This window comes from Amphiura filiformis, chromosome 17, assembly GCF_039555335.1.
Source record: "Amphiura filiformis chromosome 17, Afil_fr2py, whole genome shotgun sequence".
Lineage (NCBI taxonomy): Eukaryota > Metazoa > Echinodermata > Ophiuroidea > Amphilepidida > Amphiuridae > Amphiura > Amphiura filiformis.
In genome coordinates this window covers 23,087,608-23,106,653 of record NC_092644.1, presented here as the reverse complement: position 1 = coordinate 23,106,653, position 19,046 = coordinate 23,087,608, and the positions used below count along the sequence as shown (strand labels likewise).

At 36.4% G+C, this 19,046-nt stretch overlaps 1 protein-coding gene across 1 annotated transcript; it reads left to right on the top strand.

Annotated features, from left to right (window-relative positions):
- The first annotated feature begins 383 nt into the window (after window positions 1–383).
- On the top strand, window positions 384–11,016 carry LOC140137069 (extracellular matrix organizing protein FRAS1-like). Its single transcript, XM_072158726.1, has 10 exons — window positions 384–522; window positions 780–902; window positions 2,127–2,234; window positions 5,659–5,883; window positions 6,533–6,637; window positions 7,087–7,317; window positions 7,847–7,977; window positions 8,286–8,490; window positions 8,993–9,192; window positions 10,831–11,016. Exons 1-10 carry the CDS (start codon window positions 384–386, stop codon window positions 10,870–10,872), a joined length of 1,509 nt encoding a protein of 502 aa, XP_072014827.1. The 3' UTR covers window positions 10,873–11,016.
- Window positions 11,017–19,046: the final 8,030 nt, after the last annotated feature.

The following is a 19,046-nucleotide window of genomic DNA, read 5'->3' as shown; positions in this document are numbered from 1 at the left end:
TTAAATAATGCACAACGTTGGGAAAAGAACATAACTCTTGTATCGTATATCTTTTCTCCTGTTTAAAGAGTAGAAAAAAATATTTAGAATAAAGAAGACGAACAATGTTCGAATGTTCCTCCTAAAAACATCAATAATACTGTTTGTTTTCTCAATAAAGACATTTTTTACCACTTTTGCAACTTCTCTATAATCATGTAACTATAAAATTCAATGGCAAAGCAACCATTATATTGAACCTGAATTTATAATAGTATAGATGATGATTAATATACAGTTGAATTTTAATTCCATTGTTAGTTTTTCAGACTAAGGAGGGGGATTCCGACACCGCTACTGCAATTAGGGATTTTGGACCACAAACTATTGAGACAACAGAGGACATGACAGTCTGTATTCAGATAGTTGATGATGATTTGGTGGAAGGGGATGAGTCTTTCACTGTAGAGCTTATTCCTTTACTCTCATTTGGAGCATCAATGGATCCTGTCACATTGACCGTGATTATCAGGGACAACGAAGGTACGAGAACTGTTCAAACACAATCATTTTCATCACAGTACTAATGATTTAAACCTCAAAGTTGTCCGCATTTTAAACACAGATGTCCCAGAAAAACAGAAATAGCTACAAATGTAAGTCGCGCAAGTCCATTTATTTGCCCTCTCGTTATAACCAATTTGCCATTTTGATTTAGGACACGACTTTGAACTCTGAACACTGTCTAGTTTCGTTTTCTGTTTTTTTCTTTAAACTTTCAACATTCAACAAAAAATCAGAGGTATCATACGAGTTTGATCGACCAACATACATCACTCGAGAATCAGATGATGGTGATAATGGTGGTTATTTTTCTGTCAAGATTTTACGATTAGGAGATTTAACCCGTCAGACGTCTGTTCGTAAGTATTGGAAATGTTCTACAGTAGTTGCATTGTTTGAAAGTCATTTATTTAAATAACCCAAATATGTGTAAGACGAATAGGTATGAAATTTCTAACGTTCGGAATGCAGAAATATTAAATTTCAATAACGCATCTTACAAATATTTTAGTTTAGTCAAAATGAGAGGTCTGTAATACAAAAAATGAAAAGTAAAATTGAAGAGCTACTTGTAATAGCTGTAAAGATTTATGTGCAAATTGTTCGAACATCTCCCGTTTTCAATTGGTAAGTCGAGGGTTAACATATTTGTAGTCACGAAGAGGCATCACCTTCGATGTTCAAACAGCAAAGAAAGTTTTAATATTTATAATTGTCGAATTTTGTTTTGTATAGAGATTAGAAGCATTGATACTAACAGTGCAGAAGACATCGTCGATTATAACGGCTTTACAGCTAGCGCTGTTACTTTTGAGCGTGGGGAGGATTCCAAAGAATTTTTCATTGGCATCGTAAATGATGAAAAGCAGGAGTGTTTTGGGAAAGCTGAGTTTGGCAACGATTAATATTGCGGATGATGATGAAGGTAAGTGTATGTCTGACTGACGCTAGTAACAAATGTATCTATTCATATCGAGTTCTAATAATATATTAATAATAATATTAACATTAATAATTAATTATAATAATGATAATAGTAATAATGATGATAGTAACAATAATAACTAGAGGCAATTTGTGCACATAGTGCGCGATGCATTAGCCAATGATCTTTTAGACACTGGCTATATAGATGATGCATGTGTACAAATGACGTTACGCTGCTATGTATTATGTGGAGTAGGATTATTAATGAAAATTACGTTTTTGGCCATTGACCGGAAGTGGATGACCTTTGACAAGAAGTTGATCATGTGACATTCTGTCTCCTCTTTTTACTGTGTAATTTGTGGAAGAAGCAGCATATCGAAGGTATTTGGTTATATCTGGAAGTAACCTCTAAATGACCTTTGACCCTAATTTTGAATAATAAATTTTAGACACTTGCTATAGCTGATGCATATGTGCACAGTGACGTCATTGTATTATGTAATGTGGAAGGAGTAGCATTTTTAGTAAAAACAGGAAATCACATTTTCGGCCATAATGACCTCTGCATGGCATTTGACCTCCAGTATGGCGAGAACTCAACAAAAAAAAACAGGGTTCATCTCAACAATACTGTTGTCATATCAAATTTACAGGACCAACATATCACCTAGAAAAGAACACGTACACAGTGCAAGAATCAAACGGACAGGTAACTGTTGCAGTCAACAGGGATGGGGATACATCACAAGCAGGGAGTGTAGGTGAGTGGAAGGGTCAACAGGGATGGGGATACATCACAAGCAGGGAGTGTAGGTGAGTGTAAGGGTCAACAGGGATGGGGATACATCACAAGCAGGGAGTGTAGGTGAGTGTAAGGGTCAACAGGGATGGCGATACATCACAAGCAGGGAGTGTAGGTGAGTGGAAGGGTCAACAGGGATGGGGATACATCACAAGCAGGGAGTGTAGGTCCCGGGTGTAGGTGAGTGTGAGGGTCAACAGGGATGGGGATACATCACAAGCAGGGAGTGGGGGTGAGTGGAAGGGTCAACAGGGATGGGGATACATCACAAGCAGGGAGTGTAGGTGAGTGTAAGGGTCAACAGGGATGGGGATACATCACAAGCAGGGAGTGTAGGTGAGTGGAAGGGTCAACAGGGATGGGGATACATCACAAGCAGGGAGTGTAGGTGAGTGTAAGGGTCAACAGGGATGGGGATACATCATAAGCAGGGAGTGTAGGTGAGTGGAAGGGTCAACAGGGATGGGGATACATCACAAGCAGGGAGTGTAGGTGAGTGGAAGGGTCAACAGGGATGGGGATACATCACAAGCAGGGAGTGTAGGTGAGTGTAAGGAAACATATACCAGAATAAACTCTTCTTTGTGGGTTTGTGAGACCTACTGCTTTACAAAACAAGACGAGGCTACCGATGAAGATCACGTTTCATAACAATTTTGCATTAAGATAATCTCCTAGAATATACTAATAATATGCTAAGCGACGTTTAATATTTATTGTTACTGATTATATCAACCCCCGGGGGGTCACTCCCATTGTGGCCTGTACACCATCCGCGATAATCAACTTTTGAAAAGCACCATAAAGAAGGATTTAACCCTTGGCTAAAACGATACCCTAAACAGGTAACACGCACCTGTTTTCACACCCTATTCAAATTTCATACCCTAAATTTCATTTCCGCGTATTAGCAATTGCAATTTTGCTACCCTTTTTTCCAATTTTCATGTTTTTGACACCCTAAACACGATACGCGCGTATCGTGCCTACCCACGAAAAACTACCCTTTTTACGCGTTTTTATTATCGCGGATGGTGTACAGGCCACATTGGGAGTGACTCCGGGGGTCATCCAGGTAATGGAGGTCAATGCATTTATATTGTTCGTTTTTTCTGTCATGACTATAAATGTATTTTAGAAACTAGTGTTTCTTTGTCTTGCGTATAAACATTGTGTACCATGTCGTGTGATGCTCTGAATTAATGTTGACTTTTTCCCTGTCCAATAACACACCGACATCTTAGCACGGGCATTGACCTCTCTCTCAAAAATACAGAGTTTTGAGCCTGTAATTATTGGCTATGTACACGATGTAGCTATTGAAAAAGTTACTGGAAATCAATTTTTGTCTAAAATGGTACATATCATTTGGCCATTAAAGTATCAAACAAAAGTATCACAAACATTTCTAATGCAGTAGTTACTTCAGTCTCAATGTTATATACAATAGCTACTACATATTCATGACTGTATGATGATGGTTGAAAGTGGTAAGGCAGCTGCAACCATTGATTGTGTGTTCTTCTGAGATATCGCAAGTCATTGGTGTATTGTCAATGCATATACAACATTGCTCAGATGACTATGTTCATACGACGTTTATGGCAAGCTAAGCGGCTCAGAACGTGGGACTAGCTACGCGCAGCTTCTTTCTCGTTACGTGCAGCTTATTAACCAATCAGATTCGCGGTTTTAAACACGTGGAGCTGATGTAAACATCCTCTCCCACAAATATTACGTTGTTAATTTTTGTAAATGAAAATATCTGTAGTATATCAGCAAAAAATGGTATAGGTGGTATTAAAGTAATATCTGAACAGAATGATGATTGTTCTATATCATTTTCTTCGGAAGGGGATCCCAAATATAGGGGTCATACTTTTTGGAAAGAAAAAAAATAAGGGGAGGGGGTCATAAATTGATAATGACAAAATGTAGGGAGTCACAAGATGACTACAGATAGTGTGTTTATTGTATTCAAAAGACTGATTTCAATACAATTTTAGCCTGTCTAGGGGTAAGGTGTATCGGTGGTGGGAGTCGGGGGTCATAACATTTTGATGCCGAAATAGTGAGGGCCGCAATTTATTGACGCCGACTTTTTGTAAATTTAGGAACCCCCCGTTCCGAAAAAAAATGATGACCCATTTTACTCTCTCCATATTTACACAGTGGCATGCATGTGATATCGCTTTCCCTGCAATATCTTTACACAGCGCTTTACATCAGTAGTAGTTGTTGTTTGACCTTCATATCCCCTGCACCGCTAATACAGCCCGAGCCCGAGTATAAAGTTACTTGCTATTAAACACGGTGTAAACTTGGAAACACTAAATAAATATGCTTTGTGTCATTTTAGCCAGGCATTAGCAACATGTTCTCTTGACACGTGCTGTGATTTGGCCTCCTTTACCCGTTCGTTATCTATGCTAATTCCGTAAATTAATTACAAGATAATAATTGTGAAAGAGGATACCTATAACTATACTACGCGCAGCTAACGACCCAACCACGTGATTAAATTTGACTATTTTGATTGGTCAAACAGCTGCTCGTAACGAGAAAGAAGCTACGCGTAGCTGTTCCACGCTTTTGGCCCCCTTGGCTTGCCATAGACGTTTTGTTCAAGGACATCCATTTCGATTAGTGGTTTTCAACAGCCAGCGACACACACCAAGTGTCTTCATGAGCATGATAATTGGAAGCTGTTGTCACCGTCTCACACGTTTGCCACAGCTGATCTGATACTGACCTGTACATGTATTTGTATAGGTGCTCATTGCTCAGAATGATAGACCTACGACGTTTTGTTCACAGACGTCCATTTCGATCAGCGGTTTAACAGCCGGAGACCCACTTCAAGTTTCTTCTTGAGCATGATAAGTAGAAGCCGTTGTCAGCGTACTACATATTTGCCACTGCTGCCCGGCACTGCTGGTCTGATACCCGGGGGGGCACATCAAAAATTTTGGTGGGTTATGTTCCACCGGAATTTTGAGGTGGTGGGTCTTTGGGAGCTGACGGCGTACCGGTAAAAGGGGGTCTTTCGGAGCTGCGAACCGGGCTGCGAACAAGTAAAATGGGGTCTTTTGGAGCTGCGAACAGTCAAAATCAAGGGTCTTTCTTGGCTTTTTGGTCGCCTGAAATAAAGAAATATGAGGAATGAGAAATTTAGAGCTGAAATGCTCAAAATCAAGGGTCTTTCGAAGCTCTATTATGGTCAAACATAGGGGTCTTTCGGAGCTGCGAAATCCAAAAAGGGGGGTCTTTCCGAGGGAACATATCCGTATGGTCATTTGAGTTGAGTGCCCCCCCGGGGTCTGATACTGACTGGTCCATGTATTGAACAGGTGTACAAAAATATTTTCCTTTATATTTTACAGTGCTTTACACGTCAGATGTTGAGGCAGAGTCTCCATCAGATTATGCGGCATCTTCATTTGAGATCAGTTTCCAACCGGGAGAAAGCACACAAAGCCGAACGATACCAATAACTACCGATAATATCTTAGAACCATCACAGTCGTTTGAGGTGACCCTGAGGGATCCTGTGAATGGAGATCTGTCTTCACCTGTTGCATCAACGGTAGTGATCAATGATGATGATGGTAAAATAAGCTGCTGACTTTATTACGATTTACTAACGTAAAATGCATCATCGTATATGTGCCGTATATAAATGGTCAACCACAGTCGCATATGTGGGATTTATGGCCGTAATGAGGAGCCCGTGTGGCCGAGTGGATAAGTCGCTCGACTCATAATCCATAGGTTGCGAGTTCGAACCCCATTTGTGTCAACGTGTTGTGTCCTTGGGCAAGGCACTTTATCCTCATTGCCTATGGGGAGTTACGTTATGGTGGGGATGTTTAGGTGTGTTTAATGTAAATTCTAGCAATTTGACCTGCGGGTCACCATTAGAGTTTGTAGTAAAACCTCAGCTTATTGACATGATTGAGCACCAAGAACTGGCTAGTCAGGTACAGCATGTACAGGGGTTTAGGATGTTATCTGTGTGTTCTCCGGTTCCATTGGATGATTGGAAGGGGGAGGGGGAAACCTACTCATTACCGTTGAGAAACTATCGATCGTGTATTTGATATCATTCGGAATTGATAGTGCGTATGCATTACTCTTATATCTTAAATGTTAAATCAATAACAATGTGACTCAGTGACCGACTGTGTAACTCAGTGACCGACTGTTTAGTCGTTTAAACGATGCAAACAGCTCCATATTTCTATCCTTATTTTTCAGTGACAGTATCACTGCTAAATAATAACTTACTCGCAAGTGAGGATGGGGGCTCTGTAAGAATCACTTTTGTGAGACAAGGATATTTGGGTGGACAGTCAACTGTATGTAAGTCACATAGTGCATTTCGTCTCAAGTTGAAAGTAACACCATGTTTGATTTCGTTGTGCATTATTTGAATCAATGTGTTTACGCGGTTGTATCGCCAGCGTACGGACTAATCGCGCTTCTTCGCGTGTATATAATCTGCACCGCACGATTAGGTTAGCGCATGGGATTCAAATCTGACACTGCAAAATCCAACATGGCATTAATCTTAACTTGAGACGAGACAGACGAAAATCTTGAATTTAAATCTTGAGACCTATAGTCTGAAAGCTGATTTGTCCGAAAATAAGCAAACAGAAGAAATTTTAACAAATCACAGTGTAGCATGAAAAAAAACACGCCGGTTCGAACCCCCACTACAGTCTATCTCTTTGCTTTTCCGTTCAATTTGCTATACAGTTTTATTAGCGTGTTTCATATTTTACTACTTTGCTGTGTTTCTTAATTAGATGTTCGTACTAAAGATGCCACCGCTTCTAGTATTCAACCTAATGCTGATTTTGAAGCAATTGATACAACAGTTCAGTTCGATTCTCGCGAGTCAACTAAATATCTGGATATCAAAATCCATTCGGACAGGGTTCCTGAGAATTGGGAATATTTTCACTTGGAAATTGTAGGCACTGATGCAACTACTATTGCTGAGCCATCAACTGCAATTGTGACGATTTCGGATTCAGGTTGGAAAATTTACAGTAATTCGTATATAATATGCATGAAAGGTCGATATCAGGGCAGGTCACCTACATGATAGGACACTTTACTTCTAATTAAGATGTTAAAAGTAATTTGGTATCTTCTACACACAAATAATGTGTCCCAGGCAGTAAAAATTGAATTTGATTTGAAGAGCACCAGTCATAGGGCGTATTTTTTTAACGTTGCATATTCATTATTCCGATTTGTTTATAAATATTTTGAAACTTCTTTAAAATTGACATGCTAGCAATGTATTTGGATTACACAATATCATCCATGATTTCCACGGATGAACATATTCTTTTATTTTGAAAATGAGTCGTAGGTAGCTTTTCCTTTGAGACACAGTGCCCGCACCAGGACTAGAATTTCTGTTCCGAAGAATTTTTTAGCAACAAAAGTTGGATTTCATCAGACACAAAAAATGCCATTGTTTACGATCTACTTTTTAAATTGTAATTGTGAGTATAACTGATATTTACTTCCATCCGTTATTTGGCCTTTATTTAGTGTCTACGAAACGGATCTCAGGCAGCTTTAATCTTGTTGAAGTTGATGGAGAGCCAGCCATCTTCCAGTCGGATTTAGGAAACGATATCTCTCAAGCTTATCTTGACCTAGAGGAAGATGTGTTAGCAACGGTAAGGGTGAGAGTGATGGCTCATTAAGGGGGTGGGGCAAGTTGTCCCGTGGCTTGCCGGGAATTAACAAAAAACTGCGATTTGCATCTTCAGGTCTATTTCAGGTCAAAGTTAATCTCAATTTGGTCCATTTTAGGAAGCAAATTGCACATGTTTGTGCACTTCGCATTTGGCCTGGTTAAATCATTCTGGTTTTGCAGTCAGGGGGATGAACATATACCCGCAACATAGATTGCGGATATATTCTTCCTGTTTCTGTTCGTCAAGTTTTAACACATTGTTCTTAACGTGAATGCATTTCATTTTAGCTCAAACCTGTTTTAACTCAACTTGCTGGGTTTGTGGATGTTCAGATTGTGGCATTTTTACCAGGAAAGAGCATAATCGTTGAATTTGTAGTCGAGTGTTCATCGAGCTCACCTGTTAGATTTGTAGATGTCGTTAGAGTTGTGGCGTCTAACACTGACAACAATGGATATCTTGGTGGCTCTACGCTACGGCTGTATTATACAGGTATACCATTCTACAAAAAACACACACAAAAAAAACATGACCTTGCTTAACTTCTCTTTCTATAACTTCCTTAAAACTTGAATATACAGGTATACATGCATAAACATACCAATTAGTACATAATTAATAATAGTGTAGATATTAATCAGTTTGTTTGAACGGTACGTCGCTCCATGTGGAGACACACTTGGGTCCTGTTTGGACTAGGCTCAAATCGAATGCTCAAGCCAGGCAAAAAAGCATTATTGTAATAGTAATGGAGAGAGAAGCGAGAAACAGATATCGATGAGGTCGAAGATGCTGCTGCTGCTTATGTTGTTGCGTTGTTGTTGTTGTTGTTGTTGTTGTTGTTGTTGTTGTTGTTGTTGGTGTTGTTGTTGGTGTTGTTGTTGATGATGGGTATTATCATTATCAATTATATTGTCATTATCGTTATCATCATGGGGCAAAGTGTTGGATTTCTCTTTTAACAACTAATATCTCCGATCGCCATTTCTTACAGCTGAAGAAGGTTTATCTGATGCAGGGAAAGCAGGTATTGCCATTGCATCAGTGGTGACATTTCTCACCATAATAATTCTCTCTGCAATGATTTGCTTCCGAATGTTACGACCTCGCTCTGGTAAAACACTTAATGTCTCTAACTTGTCTCCTGACTACCAAACCAATCCACCTATCGTGTATGATGGAGCCAATATACAGGTAATTATGGTGATTTCGATCTGTTTCCAATAAGCCCAGAATATAGAGGCATTATCATAGAAAAGTTAGCAGTACACCGACAAAAATTGCAATTGACTGTTTAAAGTGATGGATAATCACTACACTTACACAATCATAACATATAGCAAATTGGATGTTTCGTAATTTTAGCATCTTAATGAAATGGTTAAAAACAACGCATTTCCAAACTTTCAGTTGATACAGACATTTCATTTGTAAGTTACTCATACATATAACAGCGTCTCATTGGCCACTTTGAAATTTAACTTTAAATTTAATTAGTGACCTGGTAACACAAAAGTTGCTAAAACCTCATATTTGAATATAATAATATGTGACGTGTCATGTCAAAAGGAGACACTTTTGGGCAGGTTATGAATTTTGAGGTTTTTACATATCTTAAATGTAGAGATATCTTGCTCCACAACGCCGTTTTCCCCAATGAAATCGGACATTCCTAAGTGAAGATATTGAGTTCGGAAGTTGTGGTATTATAAAATTGGAAATTGAGATATCGGCCTTTAAAAATATTATTGACAATGTTGAGAGTAGGAATTAACTTGAAAAATGTCTCAAAAAATACAAGATGCCAGTTATATTCCGGTCTGAAACTATCAGACAATATTTTTAACATTAATAACATCACAAATTCGCAACAAACCTGAATTGTGAAAAAATCACCCACCAGCAGATTTTTGGCTATTTCTCTATTTACGATCCTGCCCAAAAGTGTCTCCTTTTGACATGACACGTCACATATGAGCTTTTATTTTGCTCTTTTAGCCCATATTTATGTGTTGTTCCTATCAAAAGTTGTGACATATTTTGTAAGCAAAAATTCGGTCAAATTTGAAAGATTTCATTCAATTTCAATACGTTTTTGTATATTAGAATTTTATTGTTTTTCAACCAGCTATTTTGAATAAATTTTAACTTAAAAACAAAAACTAAGCTTATAGAGTTAATTTCTGATTAGAAATCTACTATAATTATGTTTGGTAATTATATAACATACCTAAATATATTGATACATTATCGGGTGGATAAAGTGAATTTGAAGGGAAATTTTACCTTGTGATAGAATGAGAGTTTCTCGAGATTGAATGTTGCACGACATGACTAAACTGTTTGACATCATTTTGTGCACAATGTTTATTCAAATGCCATGAAATTTGGCATGATGACTCTATATAGTATTCTGCAGGTATTGACTGTTTCAGAATTTTTGAAAAACGCTGCCCAATTGTAAAATTAGCTATGCGCATACTTAATTAGACGCCAAAATTTAAGACATGTTTTTTAAAATTATGCAAAACTCTGTAGGTGGTAGGGTTTAGGAGAAACGACGTCAAACAGAATGTCTCATTCTCGCTCTACCGGCGGCCATATTGGATACCTAATTTACATAATTTATGCCTAATTGAGTGAAATCGCTTAAATTTTTACCGATCATCTAATTTGGGCCAAGAAAGAGAAATAATTAGACTTTAAAGTAAAGAAAAAACATTTTTCTACCTTACCATAGTTCTTGAATCAATTCCTTATAAACGTCTATTTTTGACAAATATTGCAAATGAAATTAACTTTATTATCAATTTTGCTTTGCTTTCCTCATAGACTGGATTGCCGTATTCACAACAAAATCATCTGTTGTTTTGAAATGAACCAAACGGTATTTCTTCAGTGGAATAATAGTGAATTATTTTCGATTTGCACCAATACACCATGAACAGTTCGGGCAAATTTCCAAATTATGAAATGTGATCAATCTGGCAACACATTGCCTGATCAGGAAATTGATTCCGCGATGCATTGAGCATGGGCTTACGTAATGCTAGTTTCATACTTTCCTGCCGCTTGCCGCTATGCCTCTCTGAAGATGATTTTACTTCACTGCGCAATCTCGCCAAAAACGCTAGCGGTGACCAGCGGCAAACCGATATATCGATCACTCCACCGCTTTGCCGCCGCGGCAGCACCTCTGGGAGTTGAATTCAAGTCAACTCGGAGCGTTGCCGCTCTGACGTATGAGAACAACATTTTGGAGCGGTGCTGAGCGGCAAGAGTGGCTTTCAGAGTCATGCCGCTGCCGCTCAGCGGTGTGCCGCTCCGCGTGCAGAAAAGTACAAGCGGCATGATGTAGCGTCATGCCGCTCAGAGTCAAGCGGCAGAAAGTATGAAACCAGCATAATTCACATTTCTCAGCTTAAAATCAACCGTTTAAGTATACGTTTTTATTAATGTATTTTACAGAAAATAATTAGGAATGCTGGAACAACAATTATATAGTAAAAACAATAATATTTCAGATAAAGTTTGTACATATCATAAGGGTGTGATCTGTAAAAATGTTTTTATTTTATCTAAAACAATAAATATGGAAGTAATACGTTTTTATTAATGTATTTTACAGAAAATAATTAGCAATGCTGGAACAACAATTATATAGTAAAAACAATAATATTTCGGATAAAGTTTGTACATAACAACATATGGGTATCGGGTGCCTCCAGTTACACTTAATGTTGGTGATGATGTTAAGAAACCAACCTCTTCTGTTAGTTTAAAACCTGTGTGTACCGTTTGATGCGCAAAATGTCTATGATAACAGAAAGGTCAGGTCTTTAGCATAACCTGCTTATTTTATGTTGTTATGTTAAGAAAAGCCGGATCTTGGGCAAAAATCAAATTCAAATCAGTAGAGAGTAATTTTCTTTGTATAACGTCGTAAAATAATGACTAATAAAAGAATAAATAGTCAATGGCGGCGGAAACGTTAAAATTTAGGTGGGGAGCATATTTTCTATTTTAGCCCCAAATGAAGATAAACTTTGGTATTTGATGGGTCACTGCGGCAAAACTGTGTTTTTGTACCTTATTTTAGCACCAAAAAGGGTTTTTTTAGGGAGGGACGGTCCCAGTGGCGTAACTAGGGATGGTAGCGCCCGGGGCAAGAAACAAAATTGGCGCACCTACCCCCACCCCACCCGATAATTATCTTAGACGCGGGCAGTGGCGTAGCTAAGGGTTGTGGCGCCCAGGGCTAAGGATATATAATCCCCCCCCCATTCTTGAAATAATTGCTCGCGCTCCGCGCGCCATTTTGGAAAATAAGGCTTACCACTAATCAATTTTGGTTATTGAATATCGGTCTTAAAATGTTCTTTCAATTGATTTTGTGCTGAAATGCGCTCGTAGCGCGCGACTTTTTTTTGTTGCGACTTTCATCGCTTGGAGGGGCGCAGAATCGATGCTGAATTGGTCAATTTGGCGCCCCTGCCCCCCTAATTACGCAAATGGAAAAATTTAGGGGGAGTGTCCCCTACGTCTACCGCTTCCGCTGCTTATGTAGATAGTCAATCAATATTACTATAACAAATTAATGATTTGGTCGGCTTGTGTAATCTAAATGATGTAAATGAACTCGTCATTAAAATAATATGAGTTGTAGCATTTTTGTCTTGCTTTATTAACAGCCATTGTAGTCATAGAACCAAATCAGTGCAATCTTTCGATCTACCATGAATGCATGGTCGTTAGGAAATCTATTGACTATTGTTAATTGTGATCAGATGTGAAACTTTTCATGTAATGACATTGACCAATACAAATTTACCATTCAAAATTGTAATTATGATTTGATAGATCATTAATAACAAGCATCGAAGCAGCATCGACGGTCGATCCAAAGATAGAATAAATTTGGTTCTGGTGCCAAAGAGTGTACCATGTGGTGTTATAAGTGGGTCATGGATTTTTTGAAATATGCTAATAGCATGTTACCCCAAGGAACTATTGCGAAATTTTTAGCATCCTGACAATTTCGGTTTGTGAGATAAAAATTCTTGAAATTTTAGACCAAAAAACCTCATGAAACGATTAACACATTCACAGTGAATGGGAAATTGTAGCTAATTGTGCGCCAATATTATCTCAATGAAAGTAAATCAAATTTTGAAACCAAATGTTTTGCCCAAATGTACATATAAAATTGTCGGGATCTTCTTGACGCACAGAGATAATATAGGTCAAAGGTCAAATTTTACCATTTTGTTGCATTTTAGGACAGTAGTTTTAGAACTAGGAAAATGACACCAGATGGTAGAGAGAGTTACAAGGTCAAAAAGTTCGCAGAACAAGGTATGATACTTTGCCGCACGGAAATGCAAAAATGTTCGATTTTGCATCACTGCATATGGGCGGGACACTCTGCAGAGGAAGCCTACCTCCTTGAATTCACAGGTACTACAAGAAGTGAACACAGGGTCATCATGAAATGAAATTTAACATATACAGTTGTTGTAAATGGTGATGAAGTCCTTGATATTCCACAGCAACGAAATGTTCCTTAGAGTTCAAAAATGGAATGAGCATCCTTGAAGATCATCCAAGGTCCAAAATAATTGCTGACGCCGCCACTAATGATATACGTATACTTATACAGTGACATTGATAATGAATAAAGAACCAAACAAGAACAATAAGATAGCCACAAAATATGGCAACTGTGATGAAACATTTCGGTATTCCATGATGTCTTCTAGACGGGGTCCCCGAATCTTTATGCACAAAATTGATACCAGTTGACATAATCAGATCCATACCTTCTATACACTTCTATGACCGAGACAAAGTTTATCTAAATTAGGTTAAAGGTGATAAGACATACATTAATTACTGGAATTATGAGTCCATTCAGTGTACGAACCTGGATCTCCCATCCCTAAGAAGATCATCACTCTGTCACCACAGTGGAGGATCTTCATCGCTGTTTTCTGAAATTGCGGGCACAAAAAAAAAAATGGGACCAATTCTAGTTTTATCCTTTGAGATGTAAGAATGCCAAAAGCATTGGTTCCATAAATGTAGGGAAACTAGATGCTAACTTAAAAATCGCCCCATAGTGCCCTGTACAAACAGCTCCAGGGCAGCTCCTAGTCACCTAGTGCGCCACCAATAGTTTATGTATAGATCTCACAAGTTCAGTCAGTGGAGGTTGGCAGTTACCTGGCTGATTGAATGCATTTATGAACTTAAGGGGTAAATATATATGTGACTATTTTTGAATTTTTCTCAAAAATAATAACAAACTGGTAACAAACATGTATATTATAGGGGCAAGGAATCCAGTCACTACACTGGAATTTCGAAAAGGGGTATAATCCTTCTTGTCTTCCATGAGCAACCGCGTCACATCGGGTATAATCTTCCTTCCAGGAGCAACCACTGTACATGATTGACGGGCTATTTCATTGCTCGTAATAGGGTAGTGTATTTTAGCGGGACAATGCTGGATGGTGCACGCGCGCGTGCACGATGTGACTTTCGCCAACGACTTGGCATGTGGTTGTTGGTGTAGGGGTGTGGGGGTGTGTGTGGTGGGGGAGGGGGGGGCGTGTTGTCCGAGATGTTAGGAATTATTTAATAATAGTTATTAATATTGGAAGAACGTTTTAAACTTTAATTTAAGATATCATATACGATTTTATACTATTTTAGATTTTCAATTAATAACAAAATAATAAAATAGCATTTAAAAATTATATTAATAGGCCTATTTATTATCGCACGCCATGGTAACAATTAAAAAAAATGGCACACTTTCCGATGAAAATTTGGGAAACAAATTAATTTAAAAAAAAATAAATACAATCTTCCTTAAACCAAATTTTCATGAAATTGAGGGCCATCAATAAACCAAAATGCACCCCGAATCTGTCGCACATCCCCGTAGTAGGCCTACCCTCCTTTCCACCCCTGTTGCTAAAACTAGACGTGTAATATAACCGCCACGAGTATTTTTTTTACCTGTAGGCAAGCTCACCCCTACAGTCGCAATAGTTCTAGCCCAGATAGCTTTTAACTCACGCCTGCTAGTAACGTACTTTCATCAAGTGATGGCGCTATAAGGTTTACCACGGAAGCTGTTTGGTTTACCGTGGAAGAAGATTATACCCTATATGGGAATTTCAGTGACTCAAGACAAGCGGTATGTTATTTATGATCAGAAAAGAGGTACCGCCAGAAACTGCTAGAATGTACCTCATTTCTTAACATGTAAATAATGAACCACTTGTCTTGAATCACTGAAATTTCAGTGAAGTAACTGGATTCCTTGCCCTATAGCCTATACATAACTTTTGTAACCAGTGTGTAGTTATTTTTTGAGAAAAATGAAAAATTAGTCATAAAATTTATCAGGGTGTAGTTCCACGTTGTTGAACATGCAAGTTTTAACTACTGAATTGAATTGGAATCAAAATGCACTAAAAATATTGATTTTTACAATAACTGAATAACTGAATTTAATTTTGATGCATTGAATTGGAATTGAAGCAAAATGATTTCAAATAGAAAGAATATTGAATTTGATTCGAAATAATAAAAGGATAGTGACTTAAAATTGAATAAAAAATGATTGGAATTGAACCTAAATAAATTTAGTAGCAAGTGAATTGAATTTGAATCGAATTGAAATCAAAAACCAGAATCGAAATAACACTAGCCACATACTATAAAAAATGGTAAATAAATCTGTGTATGAATGAGTACTACCCTAGCAGAAATTCTATACAGCAAGAAGTGTATCAAAAGTGTATCAAAGTGTATTAAAACTGTATCAAACAGCAATTTAATACAGTTTTGATATACAAAGGGTGTATTGAAAATGTATCAACTGAAAATATAAGGTATCAAAACTGTATCAAATACCACCTAACTGTATCAAAAATGTATCAAAAGTGTATCGAATTTGAACTTAGTTAATTTTGGCCATGCTTGTGGTGTATCAAAAGTGTATCAAATTGAACTTTGCAGTTTTTCAGTGTATGTAAAGTGTATCAAAGTGAACTTTTGGTGCTAGATGTATATCAAAAGTGTATCAAATTGGACTTAGTCAAATTCTGGCTGCATACAGTGTATCAAAAGTGTATTAAATTGGACTTTGCCTGTTTTTTAGTGTATGTAAAGTGTATCAAATTGAACTTAGTTAATTTTTGGTGGCTAGAGGTATATCAAAAGTGTATCAAATTGGACTTGGTCAAATTCTGGCTGCCTATAGTGTATCAAAAGCATATTAAATTGGACTTAGTTTATTTTGGGTGGCTAGAGGTATATCAAAAGTGTATAAAATTGGGCTTTCATAAACTGACCTTTTGTAGTGTATCAAAACTGTATCAATAACTGATCACATGTCTAGATAATGACTCATCATTTTCAAATTTGCCCATGTGGCATGTATGCAGTTAACACCAGGATTTGCATTTGGAAATGTACTGTATTTTAGAGCAAATTATGGTGTTTTATTTATCATGACGAAGATACAAACATGCTTGTAGACTGCACATTAGGTTACAATGTAGTTGTAATCAGGGACTGTGATTAAAGAGGAAATATACTTTGTTCTGATAAGGTAAGCTTACTATATATTATATATAGGGCCTCAATGTATATGTATTAAGCATGAATATAGCACATGCCTGTATAGTAGATGTTATTGGTAGCCTTTTTGTCTCTTTATTGAGGGTAACAACTTCAGTGACAAGCACTGCATTCCAAGCAGGCCCTCTGATGTATGTATGTTCCATTTTGGTTGGGTTTTGCTTCTTTTTTTGCAAGACTTTCTCACACATTTATCCTATTGCGTTGTAATTTTGAACGTTGATAGGGGAAAGTGCATTGAGCTGCTCCGTGATGGGGGAAAGTGCTAGAGGTCAGCATTAGCAGTAGAGGGCAGTGTTGAATTTGAGCTTGATTAGACTAATTTCAAAATTTGACCTTTGACCCCTTCACTTTGGGGTCATTAATGTTTGCAAATATGTTTAGATCATGTAAGGATAATTCTTGTTGAATTTGAGCTTGATTGGACCAATTTTGAAATTTGAAAAACTGTATCAAAAGTGTATAAAAAACTGTATCAAAAGTGTATCAAAACTGTATCAAAAGTGTATAAAAAACTGTATCAAAAGTGTATCAAAAACTATCAAAAGTGTATCAAAAACTATCAAAAGTGTATAAAAAACTGTATCAAAAGTGTATCAAAAACTATATCAAAAGTGTATCAAATGGCATGTATCAAAAATAGGGCGGTCCCGCTGGCCAGCATTAGAATTGGAACGCTGATTTGATACAGTGACATATTTGATGCACTTTTGATATAATTATGTATAAAATGTGTATAAAATGAAAGGATAAGAATTTCAATGCTAATTTGATACAGTTTAAATTGGAACGCTGATTTGATACAGTGACATATTTGATACACTTTTGATATAATTATGTATGAAATGTGTATGAAATGAAAGGATCAAAATTTCAACGCTAATTTGATACAGTTTAAATTGGAACGCTGATTTGATACAGTAACATATTCGATACACTTTTGATATAAATTATGTATGAAATGTGTATGAAATGAAAGGATAAAAATTTCAACGCTAATTTGATACAGTTTAAATTGGAACCCTGATTTGATACAGTTACATATTTCATACACTTTTGATATAATTATGTATGAAATGTGTATGAAATGAAAGGATAAAATTTGAACGCTAATTTGATAGTTTAAATTGGAACGCTGATTTGATACATGCAGTTACATATTTCATACACTTTTGATATAATTATGTATGAAATGTGTATGAAATGAAAGGATAAAAATTTCAACGCTAATTTGATACAGTTTAAATTGGAACCCTCATTTGATACAGTAACATATTCGATACACTTTTGATATAAATGATGTATGAAATGTGTATGAAATGAAAGGATAAAAATTTGAATGCTAATTTGATACAGTTTAAATTGGAACCCTGATTTGATACAGTAACATATTCAATACACTTTTGATATAAATTATGTATGAAATGTGTATGAAATGAAAGGATAAAAATTTGAACGCAAATTTGATACAGTTTAAATTGGAACCCTCATTTGATACAGTAACATATTCGATACACTTTTGATATAAATTATGTATGAAATGTGTATGAAATGAAAGGATAAAAATTTCAATGCTAATTTGATACAGTTTAAATTGGAACCCTCATTTGATACAGTCACATATTCAATACTCTTTTGATATAAATGATGTATGAAATGTGTATGAAATGAAAGGATAAAAATTTGAATGTTAATTTGATACAGTTTAAATTGGAACCCTGATTTGATACAGTAACATATTCAATACACTTTTGATATAAATGATGTATGAAATGTGTATGAAATGAAAGGATAAAATTTGAACGCAAATTTGATACAGTTTAAATTGGAACCCTCATTTGATACAGTAACATATTCGATACACTTTTGATATAAATTATGTATGAAATGTATATGAAATGAAAGGATAAAAATTTGAATGTTAATTTGATACAGTTTAAATTGGAACCCTGATTTGATACAGTAACATATTCAATACACTTTTGATATAAATTATGTATGAAATATGTATGAAATGAAAGGATAAAAATTTGAATGTTAATTTGATACAGTTTAAATTGGAACGCTGATTTGATAGTTATATATTTCATACACTTTTGATATAATTATGTATGAAATGAAAGGATAAAAATTTGAACGCAAATTTGATACAGTTTAAATTGGAACCCTCATTTGATACAGTAACATATTCGATACACTTTTGATATAAATTATGTATGAAATGTGTATGAAATGAAAGGATAAAAATTTGAACGCAAATTTGATACAGTTTAAATTGGAACCCTCATTTGATACAGTAACATATTCGATACACTTTTGATATAAATTATGTATGAAATGTGTATGAAATGAAAGGATAAAAATTTGAACGCAAATTTGATACAGTTTAAATT

What these genes read in the sequence shown, in the direction of transcription:
- LOC140137069 (XM_072158726.1), top strand. Translation starts at nt 384, where the DNA reads ATGACAGTCTGTATTCAGATAGTTGATGATGATTTGGTGGAAGGGGAT. An exon ending in ATCACAAGCAGGGAGTGTAG is followed by an intron (nt 2,235 to 5,658) that starts GTGAGTGGAAGG and finishes TATATTTTACAG; the next exon opens with TGCTTTACACGTCAGATGTT. An exon ending in AGGAAGATGTGTTAGCAACG is followed by an intron (nt 7,978 to 8,285) that starts GTAAGGGTGAGA and finishes ATTTCATTTTAG; the next exon opens with CTCAAACCTGTTTTAACTCA.